At 41.5% G+C, this 18,984-nt stretch overlaps 1 protein-coding gene across 1 annotated transcript in view; it reads right to left on the reverse strand.

Annotated features, from left to right (window-relative positions):
- Positions 1-577: 577 nt before the first annotated feature.
- The window catches only part of LOC138747760 (acidic amino acid decarboxylase GADL1-like), a 65,885-nt gene continuing 47,478 nt past the window's right edge, over positions 578-18,984 (reverse strand). Inside the window, exon 15 of the mRNA XM_069907316.1 lies at positions 578-4,882. Coding sequence (XP_069763417.1) covers positions 4,709-4,882 — 174 coding nt within the window. The 3' untranslated portion in view covers positions 578-4,708. The remainder of the gene's footprint in view (positions 4,883-18,984) is intronic.

Consider the following 18,984-nt stretch of genomic DNA (forward strand, 5'->3'; position numbering starts at 1 on the left):
GTGAACCAGATTGGTTTGCACAATCTGATGCCAGATTTTAATTCCAAATGTATTTAATTAATCTAAATTTTACAGTTGCCATTACTCCAACTCATTTCTAGTCAACAAGCCATCATGTGGGAAAGGAAGATGAAGGCATACTGCTGAATTATGAGTTTTTGTAAGCCAGCTCTCGAACTAGAAGGGAAGGTACGAAGTCAAAGGAGGGGTTTTTTTTTAGAGAAGCGTTCAAATAAAATCTAAGCTTTGAGATGTTTCTGTGTGACAAGGGAAATGGATCAGGAGCTGGATATTTCAGACTTCCCCATTCCAATTTGTACTATAATCTTCTATCTCATCCAAATTTGGAGGCTGCGCTACATGAACCAGTGATGTTGGCAGAGAGGTAAAGCTGATTACAAATGGCAAATCTATGGCAATTAATCTCTTGCCATAGAGAGTGTCACCAATGTTTTCCTAAGACTTGGGTTAGAAATGGGTATTTTTGGGTGACCCTGAAGAGATCATATTACTGATTAAAACATCAATTAAATAAAAAATGTGCAATGATGCCACAAAGAAAGGCAACAAGTGTGAATTAGATTAGTATTTTTTTTATTTTGCTACATTAAATACAGAAATCTTCATTTTACATTAAAACATAATAGTTGTCACCCTATCTAATTCAAGTACATTCAGCCCAATAATTTGAGTACAAAAAGTCTAATTACAGCTACATTTTACTTTCGATTAAATGGTCCAAAACACCCACAAAGCTGCATTATGTAAAATAATGCGGTAAACCTTACTCCAACTAGTAAAGCCATGTAAATTTTCACGCTTGGCATCTCACTAGAGTAGCTCGGTGTAGCTAAGCTTCGTGTTGTGGACGCATGAATTTTTGTACCATGCTAACCATACAAGTAGTCTTTAGCTGAGATTAACGCTTCATAAACTGTTTTATATATAGGTGTAATGTTGTATACCGGCAAATATATTTTTTCAGTAACAGCACATGGCTGTCAAAGCGGAACGCTATACACTCGGAGCGTTAAAGGACTTGATGTAACCTCTTTCTACAATATTCAACGCTCAGGTTGGTACCTGTTCAATTGATAACAAGGTTTTTGTTAAAAGCACTATCATTATTTCCCATTGAACCTATGTTCAGTAAGTTGATTAAAGGTTGGCAATACTACACAATTAGGCTGACCTGACTGGATAGGACCCATTCTGCTTACATTTATGTGCAGGTGCCCTCACATAACCACCACCTGACAACCATCCGTACTTGACTGTCCAACATGCTTATCTGCCACCAACTCCCACTTCCTGCTCAAACTGGAAAGTAAACAGACTCTACAGCCTCAAAGCAGACTTCCCTGTTTGGGATTTGGATGGAGATAAAGACGTTCTTCAGACTTGCAGTTGAAAAGTTTAAAGTAAAGAATCATTGGAAATCCCCCCCCCACCCCCCAGAAAATGTACAAATCAATAATTAAACGCAAATGATTTATCAATAATTTTAGTCAACGACACGATCAACACATTTATCAGAAAACAGAAAAAATATAGTCTTTTTTACCCCCAATACCATGAATAATCAGGGACTCATTTTGTCACGACAAATCCTGATGTGCTAAACAAGGAGCAATAGTCACAATTTCACAACAGAACAACAAAAACAATGTGCCAATCAATAAGCAATAATAGAATATGTTATGTGAATAGAATCACTATTTATAGGAGGATACCATCTTTCCCATTGTAATTTTGCTGGTAAATTAAATACTTCTCTAATCATTTAAATACAATGAATACTGAGACTGCCCTCATGTAAATCATAAGCGATGGAATCTAGTCTATCCGATGCAAACTATTATGAGCTAGTATCTTAGAGCAGGGGATTTCAGGAATGTTAAAACAAGACTAAGGGACTAAATGCCCACAATGTTTCAAATGGATTGTAGATCCAGATAATTAAAATCAATGAAACATCCTCTTAAATTTGCTAATGCCCCAGATTTGTTCGGATGATCCTCTGATTTGTGGAGTTCTTATTTAGCTCCTTTCTAAAACATTTTGTGGGTGAATTTCAATCTGAAAACTTTGTTCAATTGGCTGTCAAATATTTTTTTTAAATGCTTTAGAAGCTCAGCCTCTCGCAAGAGAAAACCAAAGTTGATGCTTAAGATCCAGTATCCTTACTCAGACGAAGTATCCTTAATCTGAAACATTAGCACAGTTTCTTTCTCCAAAGATGTGACCTGACCTGCTGTTTCATACATTTTTAGCTTTGGTACAAATTTGCAGCATCTCTAATGCTTATCTTCTGCAGCGTGGCCGACTAGATCGCTTCAGAGGGCACTGAAGCATCAACTCGTCATTAGGCCAGGCCAAGATAAGAATGGCAAACATTAATGATTCAGATGTTCTTTGACAATATTTCCAGCAGTTTAATTCCAGCTCTTTTTTTTCCATTGCCTAGCTTCTACCTCAAGTTTCTGAACCAGGCCTTTGTATCCTTGTCGAGCAACTTAATCGCTAACCTACTGATGGCTGTAGGAAAGATGTTACCAATTCATTCATTGCTACCTTTTCCTATTACCACTTGATACTCCTCTTCCTTTTCTTCATTTCAATTTTTGTTCTTATAATCTGACCAATTGGGCATCCAATTACATCTGCAGCCATATTTGTGTATTGAACCACACAAATAACAATCCAATCTTGTGGTTTCATTTCTACAGTGTGCTGCACATTAAAAGAAAACTCATACATTGAAGTTTGGGACTCAATATGGGGCAGAATAATCAGCTGCTTTAAAACCAGACCCTTGGAAGAGGTAAATAGAGCATATTCGGCAGATGACACACAATTCACATGTTTTGAGTGATACACTGATTAAATTACTATACAGCAAAGAAATACATTCTTTGTTTTCTTTTACATTCCGTTCTCCAGAACACCTCGCCCAAACACAATGCAGTACTCTAGAAAATGTATTTTTTTTTTAAAAAGCAATGATCTTCACTGAAAATAAATATAACAATGCCCATGGAAAACAAAAGCATTGTTTAAACAAAACAAAGGAAAAGAAAATGTCTGTTTGAGACCACGTCAGTGGGAAGACCTTTACCTTAAAACAAACCGGTCAAAGAAGTAAGATTGCTCGCAACGCTGTCATTTTCCTTCTCTGGCACTGTTCAGATTGTATACCGTGATAGTTTTTTTTTATAACCTCACATCTAAACGATTTTATTGCATTAAAAATGTCAAGGCGAAGAATAATTCCTTGCATCAGTAAAACAGAAAAAGATGAGTCATTTGACCTAAAGTTTGAGCGATCATATTGCAGGCATTGTACTTCACTAAATCTATCACAGCAGTATTATTGGTCTGGAGTAATCATTCCACAAAGAGCTACTTGAAAGCTTTGAAATGGATTTTCTAGGGAAAAAGCACTCAGCTCAAAACCTTCAGAAGTACTATTTATGGATTCTCAGGTAGGCACTTGGGTACCTGCACTTTCGGATGCCTCAGGCAGCAGGGAAGGATGAGATGGTGTAACAATATGAAAATCTGGCCTTCATGACCATATAGTCCCCATTTTAAGGATGTTTTTCATCACTCTTTCAAAATATACATGTGCAAAGCAAAATGCTCACTTTGGAACATCTGGTAATCTGCAGGAATAACTCCAAGTATTAAACGAAACTTAATTTGACTACCTTTCACGGACCACGCTCTGCTGTATCATTTAAAATTGCATGATTTGTGAACTTTAAATGCCCTTAATTAATATTCAGACCAAAAAATGATTGTTTCTTTCCCACATCAATGATAATGGTGACAGATTTTTTTTTTTTGATTTGACTTGTCTTGCTTTCAACAGCCGAATTATGGTCTTTGGCTTTGCCCCCTGGATTGGCCATAAAAGAAATTGGTATTTATCTTGGTTCCTTCATGCGTATTGTATTATTTGTTTAATCGCACCCCCCTCCCCCCGGCCCCCCTCCTGTGTTAGCTGCAGCCTGGTAAAATGCCCCTTGTCGGAGAGAAGAAAAAACTTGACTGTCCTCTCCTGGCCCTTACATTTATATTTGTCCCTTTGCCAAGTCACATAGGCTGGGAATTTAGCTTTATAAATTAACATAAAAATATTGCTTCATTGTTACTGAAGCTTAATCCAAATGGCAACAAAAAAAAACAAGAAATGAAAAACTCAACCTTTTTAAGTTTTTACTTTGATACTTTCACTTAGCACTGGAATAAATAATATTTGGTATCTAGATGCCTCTAGCAACAAAACAATTGTTTCTGGTAATGAAACTGAGTGAGATAGAAGGTGAAATGCTCCAGTGCCATATCTGGATAAGCAGTAGATCTATAAGTGTTTGGTTTTACTTTCTAAGTCTGGATACACACAGGATAGCAAAGATTGACACGATCATTATGTCTGCAAAGACACTTATACCATAAGACCAGCTCACCATAACTGAATATAAATACAGGTCAGCAAGAGTTCACTAAGCCTTGATATTGTTCTGTAAAATATGCATTTTAGGTATCTTGATGGGTGAAGTCTGCTTCATCAAGGTTAATTTTGTTCATGCTAAAATTGAGTACAGTACAAGTTAGTTCTTCCCCATTTTCTAAGCTAAAGCCTCAAACTCTTACTAGTAAACATACAGTTATTGTAAACACATTATTTGGACCTTAAACCAAACTACAAGTCTTTCCCCAAGCAGTCGATCTCATTGAGAATAAAGTCCATATCCTCACGACTGACGAGCGGACTGATGATGATTTGACGGAAGAAGTTGACCTTGTCACGATGAGGCTGATACCCCACCATCATGCTACCCTTCTTCATCATCCTCTCCTTAATTACTGGTGCAACCTATCATAGTGAAAGAGAACAAGTTCAAGTAAAAACATGCAATATTACTTTGGGAGAAAGAACAGTCGTTATGGTGGTTTCTTGGCCCTGCAAACTCGGGCAAGTTTAACTCCAGTGACACCAGCCTGTGGCAGTTCCTTGAAATTTGTATTCTCTAACTCCAATCAACAGTCGTTTGTACGGTCAAGAAACCTCAGAAGCAGATTAATCTGGAGAACGGGGTTTTCAAGCATATAACAATTATATGCATATAACAGGCCATCTCGGCCCCGCTAGTCCCACCTACCCGCTCCCTGTTCCTAACCTCACATCCACCCTTCTCTTAAATGGCAAAACTGACCCTGCTCCAGCCACCTCTTCTGGAAGGTCATTCCACTCAACCACCACTCTCTGAGTGAAGAAGCTTCCTCTCATGTCACTTCTAAACTTTTGCCCCCTAACCCTTAACTTATGACCTCTTGTTCCAATCTCACCTACCCTTAAGAGCCTATTCATATCTACTCTATCTATCCCCCTTATAATTTTATATACCTCTATTCATTGGAGTGTAGTAGGTTGAGGGGGGATTTGATAAAGACCCAGTCTACTCAATTTTTCTTTGTATTCTAGATTCTGCAATCCAGGCAACATTTTAGTAAATCTTCTCTGCACCCTCTCTACCTTATTGATATCCTTCCTATAATTTGGGGACCAGAACTGGACACAATATTCCAAATTTGGCCTCACCAATGTCTTGAACAGTCTCCACATCACCTCCCAGCTCCTATATTCTATGCTTTGATTTATAAAGGCCAGCATACCAAAAGCCTTCGTCACCACCCTATCTACATGAGAATCCACCTTATGACAAAAGGAGAAGGAAATTAAAAGAATTGACTCAGTGGAATTTCTTGTTTATTTTTATTGAGTGACAACATTATTTGACGGGTTTAATGTATCTTAGACTCTGTACTTTAAATGAATGGGAGGGGAGGTAGGGAGGGTGGGATGGGAAGAGGGGGGGGGGAGAAAACGACACTGTATATATTTGAAAAGGAAAATGTATGTATCTTGATCAATGTGGTTTATAGTGCGAAAAATTTTTAAAAATTTAAAAATTTAAAAAAAGAACGATGAACCATTATTCCAAGATCCCTCTGTTCCTCTGCGTTCTTCAATGCCCTCCCCTTCACTGCATATGTCCTGTTTTGATTATTCTCCCCAAAATGAAGCACTTCACACTTATGTACATTAAACTCTATCTGCCAGCTTTCACCCCACTCTTCTATGCAGTCCAAATCCTTATGCAGTCCCCAAAAACTATCCTCGCGATCCACAAATCCCCTTATTTTTGTATCATCCGCATATTTACTCACCCAATTTACCACTCCATCATCCAAATCATTAATGTAAATGACGAACAACAAGGGACCCACACTGAGCCCTGAGGCACACCACTTGTCACCATCCTGACAGACAGTTATCCACCATGACTCTCTGGCGTCTATCCTCTAGCCACCGTTGAACCCATCTGACTATCTCAACATTAATACCTAGCGCCTGAACCTTCCTTAACAACCTTCCATGTGGAACCTTATCGAAGGCCTTACTGAAATCCATATAGATTACATCTACTGCTCTACCCTTATCGACCTTCCTAGTCACCGCCTCAAAAAATTTAACAAGATTTGTCAAACATGACCTTCCCTTCACAAACCCATGATGTGTGTCCCTGATCACTCCCTGCCCCTCGAGATACTTAACCATATTACCTCTAAGAATGCTTTCCATTAGTTTACCAACCACCGACGTCAAGCTTACTGGCCAATAATTGCTGGGCCTACACCTGGATAAACCAGTCATCCCATCTGATATATATCAGTATTCTGCTTCATCTCACTCTATCTGCGTAACTCTTTTTCCTTTCACGATTACAATGAAACCTTAACCACATCAATAGTGTTCCTTTGCTCAATCACTCTCAAAGACAGCAAGTTCCATGCTTTAAAGACTTTCTTTTAATTCCAAATTATTTTTCTGGGGTTTATTCAAATCTAATTTCTAATCCTTGTTAAACAAAGAGATACAAACTCTTGTTTACTCTGTGCTTGCAATTCTAACCACTCATCAGCAATGTGTAAGGAACATGAATCAAATCAATAATATCACCATCTTATTCCTCTTGGGCCATTTTAATATAAATATTTTAATAGTGCTTTGTGATTCACCAATATCACATGGATTGTGTGATATTGTACTGTTTTCACATTGGATAACTTGGACAGTGACAGCCATTAAGGAGGGGATTTCACTGAAACATTGTCACCCATTTACAAAAGGAATGATGGTCCATTATTACAACACTAGTTTATTGTCCATGAACATAATTCCATTATCATTATCTTTATGGAAAACAAGTCTGAAGTATATCAATTGTAAGTGACAGCGCTGGAATAATGATTTCTTGGATTTATAATAATTTTGCATGGCAGTATGGAAGGGGACATTCATATTTATCACTCTTCTGCATTTGGATCTTTCATTGTGGCCTCCTTGGCATCGGAGAGATTGGACGCTGACTGGGAGATCCTTTTGTTGAGCACCTTCACTCTGTTTGCTGCAATAACGGGGACCTCCCAGTAGCCAAGCATTTCAATTCTATGCCCTATGCCCACATTGATTTATCTGCCCATGCCTCGTGCTCTGCCAAACCGTGGCCATCTATAAACTGGAGAAACAGCACCTGATATTCCATCTGGGCACTCTCCAACCAAATGACTTCTCCAGTTTCTTTCCCTATCCCTCCTTCTCCTTTCCTCCAGCCCCCCCTTCCCTCTCCATTCAAAGACCTACCCCCTCCACAATCATCTCAGCTTCTTTCTTTTCTGCCCTCCACGCATATCCACTCATAACCTGTTAGCCTGTGCTCCTCGTCTGACCTCTTCTTCCCTCCTCTCCTCCCCCTCTCCCCCAGCATTTCATTCAGACACTTAGCTGCGTTTGGCTCATATCTTGAAGGACTCAGGCCAGAAACATTGGTATATGCCTTTGCTTCCTAAAGGTGCTACATTACCTACCGAGTTTGTCCAGTACTTTTATGTATCGCATTAATTTTAATCAAGCTCAAAGTCCATATTTGCTACTGTTGAATTATTTCCGTAAATTTCAAGCTCCTTTGTCACTTTGTATTTCAACAGTTTGTAAAACTACTAAGCAACAGGTTAGAAATTGAGTGCACACCTATTGCAAAGACCGATCACTCCTGTTCACAATGTCAGGAGCTGCAAAGTAGCTGAAGACATTCAACAAGCAAAATTACTCACCGGTCTTTGTACCATCTACAGGAGAGCATCATATTTTACTGAACAACTTCCCATTTTACAAAAAGGCTGTCAATTGCTAGCAATGTGGGGTTGAACAAAAAAATCCGCAGAGGCTTTGGTTGTGGTCCAATATACAAAAGAGCTGGAGAAGCTCAGCAGGTCGCGCAGTGTCCATAGGAGTCAAAGGGTCATCAATGTTTCAGAATGGAGCCCTTCGTCCAGGTATGAGCGAAAGGCAGGCAGGGGCAAGGGAAGAAGCATGCCAATGTGGGTGGGAGGGCAGAAGAAAAGTTAAGAAGTGATAGGGGAAGCTCTCTGAATGGAGAGAGGGAAGGGGATGGAGAGTTGGAGGAAAGGAGACTGAGGGATAGGGAAAGAGATAGCAGCAAAAAGGGGTGGGCTGATGGAAACTGGTGAAGTCAATGATGATGGCACATTACTTTAGAAATGTACATTTTCCCCAGTGTTAGAATCGAGGAGGGGGTGGTTAACTAGGTAAGCAAATATGCAAACAATACGAAAATAGGGGGAGTGGTGGATAGTGAGGAAGGTTTTCTTGGATTACAGAAAGATTTGGTTTGTTTGGGAAAAGTGGGCTGAAAGATGGCAGATGGAATTTAATGTAGACAAGTGTGAGGTGCAGCATTTTGGAAAAAATAACCAAAATAGGACATATGCAGTTAAGGAGAGGGCATTGAGGTATGCAGAGGAACAGAGGGATCCTGGAGTTATGGTAGAGAGTTCCTTGAGGGTGGATTCCCATGTAGACAGGGTGGTTAAGAAGGCATATGGTATGCTGGCCTTCATAAATCATAGTATAGAGTATAGGAGCTGGGAAGTGATGCTACGACTGTTTAAGACATTGGTGAGGCCAGGTTTGGAGTATTGTGTTCAGTCCTGGTCTCCAAATTATAGAAAGGATATAGATAAGGTGGAGTGGGTGCAGAGAGGATTTACAAGAATGTTGCCTGGCTTAAAATACCTAGAGTACAGAGAAAGATTGAAAGATTTATTCACTGGAACGTAGATGGTTGAGAGGGTATTTGATGGAGGTATTTAAAATTATGAAGGGAATAGATAGACTAGACGTGAGTAGACTCTTTCCCCTGAGGGCAGGAGAGGTTGGAACAAGTGGGCATAAGGGTAAGGGGGGAAAACTTTAGGAGAAATGTTAGAGGATGCTTCTTCACTCAGAGAGTGGTGGCAGAATGGAATGATCTTCCAGAGGAGATAGTTGCAGCAGGGTCCCTTCTGTCATTTTAGAGAAGGTTGGATGTGTACATGAATATGAGGTGGTTGGAAGGTTTTGGGCGGAGAGTGGGAGGGGGGAACTAGTGGAGTTGTTCAAGTGAACTGGTGCAGACTCGGAGGGCTGATGTGGCCTGTTTCTGCGCTGTAAACTGTTATATGTGATATTAACACTTAACGTGATTCAAAAGATGGCAATTACATCACAATTAGCACAGTACACCCAAGTTTGGCCTTGTTTGCTGTGCTGTGCTAATTCTGGACCACCTCGAGTGTTGTACAACAATGCAAGATGTTATTACTGGTACGTGAACCATATTCTGAATGCTAAGATTTTGCCGCTTACTCAAACCAAAAAAAATACACCCAAATAAATTTTACAAATTAAAAATTGTTCTCACACTCTTTTCCTCTGTTAACATCAACCTCTCCAGTTTTCTTTAGGTCTTCCCATCTCTCTCTTTCCCTATCCCTCTCTCTCCTTCCCTCCAGCTCTTCATTTCAAGCATTTTTACCACTTCCAACAGTTTGTAAAACTACTAAGCAACAGGTGAGATATCAAGTGCACACCTGTTCACGTAATGAGCTGTTTGTTCTAGCACTCGGTTATATCTCATCTCTTGTGGCCCATCCCTTCGCAAGCGAAGACGAACACAGTGCCTTGTAGCTCTCCTGCCCTCACAGAAATTTTGTTCTGTTTTCCATGGAGCTTTAAGCACCGTGTGCCAGGGCAAGGACTTGGGAGGCGAGTGCTTGCCCAGGACAAGCGCCTCCCTCTGGGTCCCATGCCACTAGGCCCGGAGGACTGCGAGGCTCGACAGCCAGTGTGACGCGGAATTGCCCACAGTGGTCTGTTCCAAGACCGCGCTTGCTGAACGTTGTCATTCCAGATCTTTTGCCCACCGAGTTTGCTGCTGCAGACCACTATGGAAACTGGTTATATAGCCACACATGATTGGGGATAATGGTGTTTAATTAAAAGTAGGTTTGAAGTGTTGAAGCAGATCTAATGACATTATTTTTGTTCTGTAGTAAATGCCATAAGGCTGTGCTAACAGTAAATCATGTTTCTTTAACCTTGTGGTGGTATTTATACTAAGCAATTGGGTGACTATAGCCAAACAGGACACGTGGGGGATTTAGACAGGATCCTCAGGGGATGGGAAATAGAAAAAAGTCCATCATAACTGCTGATAAACAAGTTTTTTTGGCATCTGCTATTCTAACAGTTTTATTTTAAAAAACGTATATTCATGTTTTTCTTGAGGGAGAGCCACGTCTACGTCTATGCAAATTCAGCTTCAATGGTCTAGTTTTCACTCAGGAACCCTCTGCACTTGACATAAATACGATTGATGTCAAACCTCCAAATGTGTATCCCGTAAATAGCAGGGACAATTAAACTCAATGTGAAAAACACTGCAATATACTAATACATTCAAGAAAAATAATACTGATTTAATAAAGCTTAGAAATCAACTTTTAGCAGTTGGTATTATACCACTGATTTGTCTTCCTGACCGTGGGCCAAATTATTAATTAAAATGCCATCTAAAGGAACAATACAACAACAAATACAAAGGCATAGCAAAAGAAAATCTTTTACATGCAAATGTTGAAATATTGGGCAACAGCTATCCCAGAACCCGTGTGTTTGCTGCTTTACACAGCTGTGCTACAGATCTTGAAAAACTGACTCTGCTTCTCTTCCCACAGATGCTGCCTGACCTGTCTGTTTTTAGTCCATTATTAAAAGTCAGCAGGTTCAAGGCGATGATCAGTTTCCAGTTGCTTTTTTTGTTTTACAAGTTAGTCTCTCACACGTCTCACCAAAAACCCAATTTGGGGATAAAGGTTCAGCCCAAACTCCATGATAAGAAAGGGGTGTGTGAAAATCCATGATTTTAAATTCCAATGTCATTCACACCAAGAGACCACTTCTTTGGAGTCAATACGGCCATACAGGTACAGGTGCACAATCCTTTATCTGGAACCCTTGGGGGGGGGGGGGGGGGGGGGAGTGTGTTCTGCATTTTGGATTTTTCCGGATTTCAGAACAAAAGCCACCTGCCCCAGATTGAAGTCCACCTGAATTGTGCTGCCGTATCCACCCACTTCCAGTCACACTGGCATCTCTCTCTCCTCCCCTCTCCCACCCACCCAAGTCGCGCTGCCATCTTCCCCACCCCACCCAGGCCTATTCTACCCCTATGTGGCTGTCGGGAGGCCATCTGAAAGTGGAGAACCTGGCCAGGAGAGGCACTTATCTAACCCTCTTCCTGTAGGTATATTCTCCAGCTCGGAGAATCCCCCGATGCACCTGAAAGCAGCAGTGGGACCACGGCCACAGTCCACAGGAGGCAGTGTTCGCTCAGACGTGGCTTTACTTCAGCGTTCAGGTGACAGAGAGGCATCTTCTCCGTGGCCACCTGAACGTCCCAGCTGTACTCCCCAGCTGTGTATGCTGGCGCATTATCTGCATCCGAGCACCTGGAAGTGGCTCTAGTCGCGCTGCTGTCTCTTTCTCTCTCTCCCTCCCTCTGCTATACCAGCACCAGGAAAAAAATGCCAGTTTTTGGAGCTTTCCGGATTTTAGATGTCCAGATAAAGGATTGTGTACCTGTAGTGAGATGAAGCAGAGTTGGAGGAGACTATTGGAGCAGAACATTGAAGAGCTGTACTATCTCTGCTAGAGTCTCCTACTGTGAACCTGCTAACAATCTAGAGAGAATGGCTCCCAGAAATGAATAACATGCTGAGGATTGAGCCAGGCACTGCTAGATTGTATAGAAACATAGAAATAGGTGTAGGAGTAGGCCATTTGGCCCTTCAAACCTACACCACCATTCATTTTGATCATGGCTGATCATCCACTCAGTACCCTGTTCCAGCTCTCTCTCCATACCCCCTCTACCCCCTCATCCCCCTAGTCACAAGTACTAAATCTAACTCTCTCTCAAATATAGCTATGGAACTGGACTCAATCACTTCCTGTGGCAGAGAATTCCATAAATTCACCACCCCCTGAGTGAAAAAAATTCTTCCTCATCTCAGTCCTTGATATCTTTAAACTGTGATCCCTGGTTCTAGACTTGCTCAACATTGGGAACAATCTTCCTGCATCTAGCCTGTCAAATCCCTTAAGAATTTTGAACGTTTCTATTAAATCTCCTCTTAATCGTCTAAACTCCAGCGAGTTTGCAAGTATCTACATGTAGGTAACAGATGTGCCAAACGTAACATTATTTATCACTACGAAAGGCATTTCCAATTAGTATTTTGTTTATTCAAAGATTTGTAACACTTTAACTGGCAATAATTTATATCTTCCCAACATATGTATGTGGTTGTAATTAGAAACTTTTTATTCCCAGAATTTCTTGGAGCATAGACTGGTGTGCTCTGAATTAAGAGTTTTAACTTCAGACTGAATGAATTTTGTCCTGCTCTTTGCCAGAAATGAAAATTAATAATGTCCATGCAGTCTCTGAGTGTTTCTGGAAGCTCGAGTCTGCTTGGCCCGCGAGAATTCAGATCGAGCGAATGACAAAGATCCAGAAAGGGAAAAACAGAGGAAATAAAGACTGGATTAATGGAAAGAAAAACACCACACTTTCTATGTATACTGGCTGTTGGGGCAAGAAACCACATTTGCAAATACCCCCTTTCTACACCTCCCAGGTCGAGGGCCACGAATCTTACAAGGTCCTGGTGAAATGAAATATCCATGCTGACCTGCTGGCGCAAGCTGGCACAAACCCAACAAATTCACAGCATTCAGGGAGTGGATGACGGTGAGCACAGGAGTGGGAGAGAAGCTCGCGGCAAAATGGTGCAAATCGTCCACTCCATCACATTTCTCATGCACCTAATATCTGCTGCTGTGACGATCTTGGGTCTGGGTTTGGAGTCATCATTTGAAGGCCCTGAGAAACTGTCTCCTTTCAAATGAAGCCTATGCCTCATTCGCCTTTTCTGCTGAACGTTAAAGATCCCGTACCACTCCTTGGGTTTCTAAACCAATATTTATCCTTCAAACAACGCTATTAATAACTAACTCAAAATTATTCAAGGATGTGGGCAAAGAAGATGAATCGGTCAATATCTCACTGAATGGCAGAATAGTTCTGAGGGACCAAATAGCCTATTTCTTTCTGCAAGTTTCTAAAAATAGATGGATTCATCATTATCATGTCACTCTTTGTGGGGCCTTACTGTGTATATGTTGGCTACTTCAATGATCACTAAACCTTAACTCAGAATAGAGTGAGAGAGTCCTGCAATCTGAAATAACTTCTCCTGAATCTCTATCACTTTGCATTACAAAATTATTTTAAGATATAACAATGCTGCTGAGGCAGACTGAATGGACCGCAAAGTGCCTAGAAATTAATCATGTTAAGAGTTTTACTGAATGGAAAGAGCCCCTACAGCCCCACGTCCATTCCAGCCAAGTTGTCCACTCGGTCTTTGCCCAGCTTTCTAAACCTTTCTTATCCATTTGTGTTATTAGTGCCCTTCATGGAATCTCTTCTCTCCTCAGCCTCCTAAGCTGCATGGTGAAAAGTCCCAGCCTATCCTTGTACATCAAGCCTACCAGTCCTTGTGATATTCTTCTGAATTTTTTTCTGCACCCTTTCCAGCCAAATTATGTATTTTGAATAGCTGGGTGGCCAGAACTGCACACAGTATATAAGTGTGGTCTCACCTACATCTTGTACTGTTGTAACATGATGTCCCTGCTCCCGTACTAAATGTCCTGACTGATGAAGGTAAGCGTGTCTCCCTGTCTACCCTGGCCACTTTCATGGAACTAAGAACCTGTGCTCCAAAGTCTCTCTGCTCCACCACACTCTCCAAAGCATTACCATTGGCACGAGTTTTTAACATGGTTTGCTTAAATCAGTGGTTCCCAACCTTTTTCTTTCCACTCACATACCACTAAGTATTCCCTAGGCTCTGTGATTAGTAAGGGATTGCTTAAGGTGGTATGCGGCTGGAAAGAAAAATTTGAAAGCCACTGTTCTAATCGCACCTCATTGACTCATAATGTGCAATTTCAGAACTCCAAAGGAAATGGGCCAATAACAAAATATTTCAGTAACAATTGGGTCTAGAGCAGTGATTCTCAACCTTCCCTTCCCACTCACATCCCACCTTAAGCAATCCTTTAGTAATCACAGAGCACCGATGGCATAGGGAATACTTCAAGCGGTATGTGAGTGGAAAGAAAAAGGTTGAGAACCACTGGCTTAAATAAAGCACTGACCAGTGGACAGCAAAGCAGCATTTTAAGTTGCAGATAAGTGAGAGGCTAATGAGATCAAAGTGAGTGTTTGCGAAAGGATGCAAACCAAGACTTTACTCAAATTTCTGCCACCCACAGCTTCTTGTTCTTTTGTGGCACACATTCTCTTAGAACTCTTAGTCTCTTGCTTATCTGCAACTTAAAGTGTTTGATTTATAATCTTCCCAGTTTTAATGAAACATTATCAGCTTGAAACAACAGTAGCTCTGTTTCTCCCTTTCATATATGTCCATCATTTTCTGGGTTTGCTTTTTTTCCCCTTTTAACTAACTCTCTGACTTATAAATGCAGTCATCTGAATTTATAAAAATGTAACGACATTTTCAGTTGCTACATTCACTTTAATAGAGCAGTAACAATGCTTAATTTGCTGTAATTGTATAGAATGAAGTTTGAAGCACCTCGCACAAACTAAATGAGGAGCAAACTTTGTAGCAGGGAAAGAACGCTGCATGCCAATACTGTGTTCACAATCGAATGAGACAGCTCAACAGAAATTGTAGTGACTGTTGAATATCTTTAATCCTTTGCAAGCCATTCCAAATGAAAACAACCTCTTGCATATCAGTGTATTATGCTTTGTTTCAGATATTACAGTGTCTACCGTTGCTTCTTGCCTACTGAACCATGCACTTAATGTGCTTTTCAAGTCATAAGTGTGGGTTTGTGAAGCTCAATTTAAACAATGAACCTTCAGTAAGTTTTAGTTTTTAAAAAACCTCATCATATTTTGTAAAAAAAAGACTGTTATTAAGTAAAATTGGCGCTTGTACATTTCAAAAGGAACAGTTGAAATATGTTTCAGGAAATTGTTGAGACAAGATATTTCCCTGTTTTGTTTTCCTCCTCATCCATTCATACTTTCTCAGTTCCACCCACAAATCCATAGAGTCACATAGCATGGAACTGACCATTCAGCCCAACTCATGCTTGCTGAATTCTGGGCTAGTCCCACTCATCTGCATTTGGTCCTAGCCCTTCCTATCCATACATACTGTATATCCAAAATTCCTTTTGAATGTTCTAATTAAACTTGGTTCTCTAGCTTCCTCTGACAGCTCATTCCAATGTGGACCACCCTCCAAGTGTCGTTCGACTCCCTCGTCATCCTCTCCCCTTAAACCTATGACCCATAGTTCTAGAATTGTCTACCCTCATTTTTTTAAAAAAACATTCATTTTATTGATGCCCCTCAATCTTTTCTCAGTATGAGAATATTTAATGGGTTTGTTAAAAAGCAAACAGGAGAGGGGGAACAAACAGATGCAGCATGGTTAGGATAGTGGTTTATCGCAACGAATGCCAGAAACCCGGGTTCAAATGCAAGGAGTTTGGACCATTGTGTGTTGTCTTTTCTCCTGGTTTTCTGGTTTCCTCCCGCCCTCCAAAACATACAGGGTTGGTAAATTGGGAGGCACAGATTTGTGGACCCAAGGTCCTTCACTGTATTGTTAAAATTTTTTTTAAATTAAAATTAAACTTTAGAGGACCTGCCCCACTTTGTTCCAATAGAGATGCATCAGCGCCATCTGCTGGCATTGTAGCTCCAGGGTCAGAGAACCAAGACCTGCAGGCACAGTCAAGGCTCAGATTGGTAATTCATTGTGTACCTGTACACTTGATAACACGACTTACAAGCTTCAAACTTCCCATAAATGTCTTAAGCCTCAACTTTTCCTTTGTTATCGAGCTTTCAATAGATTTTTCCACATTTTCAAGGGTTGTTTCTTTAACATCTGACACTATCTAAACAGCTGCAATCAAGATAAACACTTCCTGGGGCTGAGGAAGGAACAAGCTGGGTTGAGGTGAAGGTGAGGCAGGTGGGAGGGTGATAGACGGAAGGGAGGCAAGGTGAAAGGGATGAGTGGAGAAGGGGAGGGTGGAAAAGGGAGTGGAAAATGGGAGAGGATGGGAGATGAGATGGTCAGTGGAGCAGAAGGGAAAGTGAGGCAGAGGGGAGGGGTGTGGAAGGAGGGGAGGGGGTGTGGAAGGAGGGATGGCGGTTAGAAGATGAGAGAAGTGAGGTGGAGTGGACTTTTGAGGTGGAATTGAATTGAAATAGAAGGGATGAGGTAAAGGAGGGATGTGATGCAGGAGCTGTTAGATGGAAATTGGGTAAGTGGGTGGTGAGCAAGAGTGTTTGAGGTAGAAAAGGGGGAGATGGTAGAAGCACTGGTGAAATCCGTGGGGTGCAATGGAAGGTGGGGAGGAGGTACAGCTGAATTGAAGGGAAATAAGGTTCAGTAGAGTTGTGGTAGAGATGGTGAGAGTGAGAAGGATGATGAGATACAATGGAGATAAATAGTGAATGATGAAGGACAATGAACGGGCAAACGACAGGAATGAAGTGACTGGATGAGGCATAGTAGGACTGAAATGGAGTGAGTGGAGTTGTGAAGATTGAAATACAAGGCAGATGAGGTTGGAACAGGGTTGTGGGGGAGGTGGGTTGGGGGCTGTGGATCAGATATTTATACAATATACTGCTCATGTGGTTTTAGCCCTTCTCTTTTCAGGTATGTAGAATATATTTTGTGTTTGGAATCACAAGTAAGGGCCTGTCATCCAGCGAGCAGCTTTAACATAATCACCTGTAAACGATTCAAAAATGCTACACTGTTGGGCTGCTATTGACTACTCTTAGAGTAGGCTGGGGCCTAGTCTCTTGGATTTTTTTTGTTATTGTACTGGTTGGTCCCCAGGTGAGAAACATGACCTCCACCTGCTGATACTTGCAAGAGCCTGGACACGCGCAGTGGTGTTCAATGAGATAAAATGTCTGTCTCTATGTACAAGCCCATCACACAGCAGCAAATCTTCACCACACTTGAGTTCTGCTCCTGCACTGCAGAGACCTTTTCTGTCCTGCCTGGTGTGAGAAACGTCATTATCTCCACTCTTTCCGCTCCCTCCTCACTTGGGTCCACCCATCACTTGCCAGATGCACCCTTGTCCTCACCTTTACCTCAGAAAACTGGCCGTCTTCCCTCGATTTTCTGTGTCCTGGTGCAGGGGCCTGACCTGAAATGTTGACTTTCCCTCTTCCTACAGATTCTGCCAGAAGCTCTGAATTCATCCAATAGTTTGAAGTAAATCACAAAATGGGTCACACTCCCGCACTCACATGTCTGTCCATGGCCCTGTGTACCATCCCACCCTGACCACCTGCAGTTTGGAAGAACTTCAGCAAGATAGCATGAACATAGACTTTACTGTTTCCATTAAACCTTTTCTTCCCCTCCTCCATTTCCTGTCCTTCCAGTTCTTTCACCTATACAGCCCAGCCCAGCCATTCACCCCCCCCCACCATTGCTGCTGTCCCTTTCCTCCTTTCTCCACCTATCATCTTCTTCCTTGCCACACCCCCCCCCACTTTTTTCTTCGGACGCCTGCCAGCATTCTCTCGTACCTTGATGAAGGGCTCAAGCCTGAAACGTTGGTTATATATCTTTACCTTTGCTACATAAAGGACACTGTTTGACCTACTGAGCTTCTCCAGCATTTTGTGATTTTACTTCAACCCTCCCACTCCCCACCCCACCCCACATCCCACCCCCCACCCCCCCCCCGCCTAATCAATCATCTCTTGTATCTCCGAGAGTTTTCCTGGAGTAAAATATTTTCCTATGTGGCGGGTCGCCTCGTCTCTCATTTGTTACAGCACCTTGCAACGGCAAGGCCTTAAATTAAATGTTGACCGCTGGACTGAAACACAATGAAAGACAAAAGCTGCAGATGCTGGAATCTTGAGCAGAAAAAGAATTTCTCTTTTGTTTTTGCAAGAACTCAGCAGGTCAGACACATTTGTGTGCAGAAATGATCAGCCAACGTTTTGTGTCTACATCCGTCACCAAGATATTTTAACTCCCTCAACCATTCCCACAGTAACATGTCTGTCCTCAGCTTCAGGGAGACGAGGCGACCCACCAGGTGGAGTTAGGTGGTCTTCCACAGAGATCGGCCCCTGCAGCAGGCTGATGGTCATATCACAACATTCCTCTAACTTTTCTCTCCCCCATCATGTTCCTAATGGTTTTTTCCTCTACCTGTCTCTCCATCTCTCACACCCTCTGGGCCCTTCCCCTTTAGGTGAAAATTTTACCTATTCTATCTTGGTCTTCGATATGCCTTCATACACTCAATGCTGTCTGACCTGCTGAGTTCCTCAAGCAATTCTTTATCTGAACACCGTACAATGTCTAAGCATATATTTTTAAACGCCTTGTGAGTTCTCTTAAGTT

Source organism: Narcine bancroftii, chromosome 1, assembly GCF_036971445.1.
Source record: "Narcine bancroftii isolate sNarBan1 chromosome 1, sNarBan1.hap1, whole genome shotgun sequence".
NCBI classification, from domain to species: Eukaryota; Metazoa; Chordata; class Chondrichthyes; order Torpediniformes; family Narcinidae; genus Narcine; species Narcine bancroftii.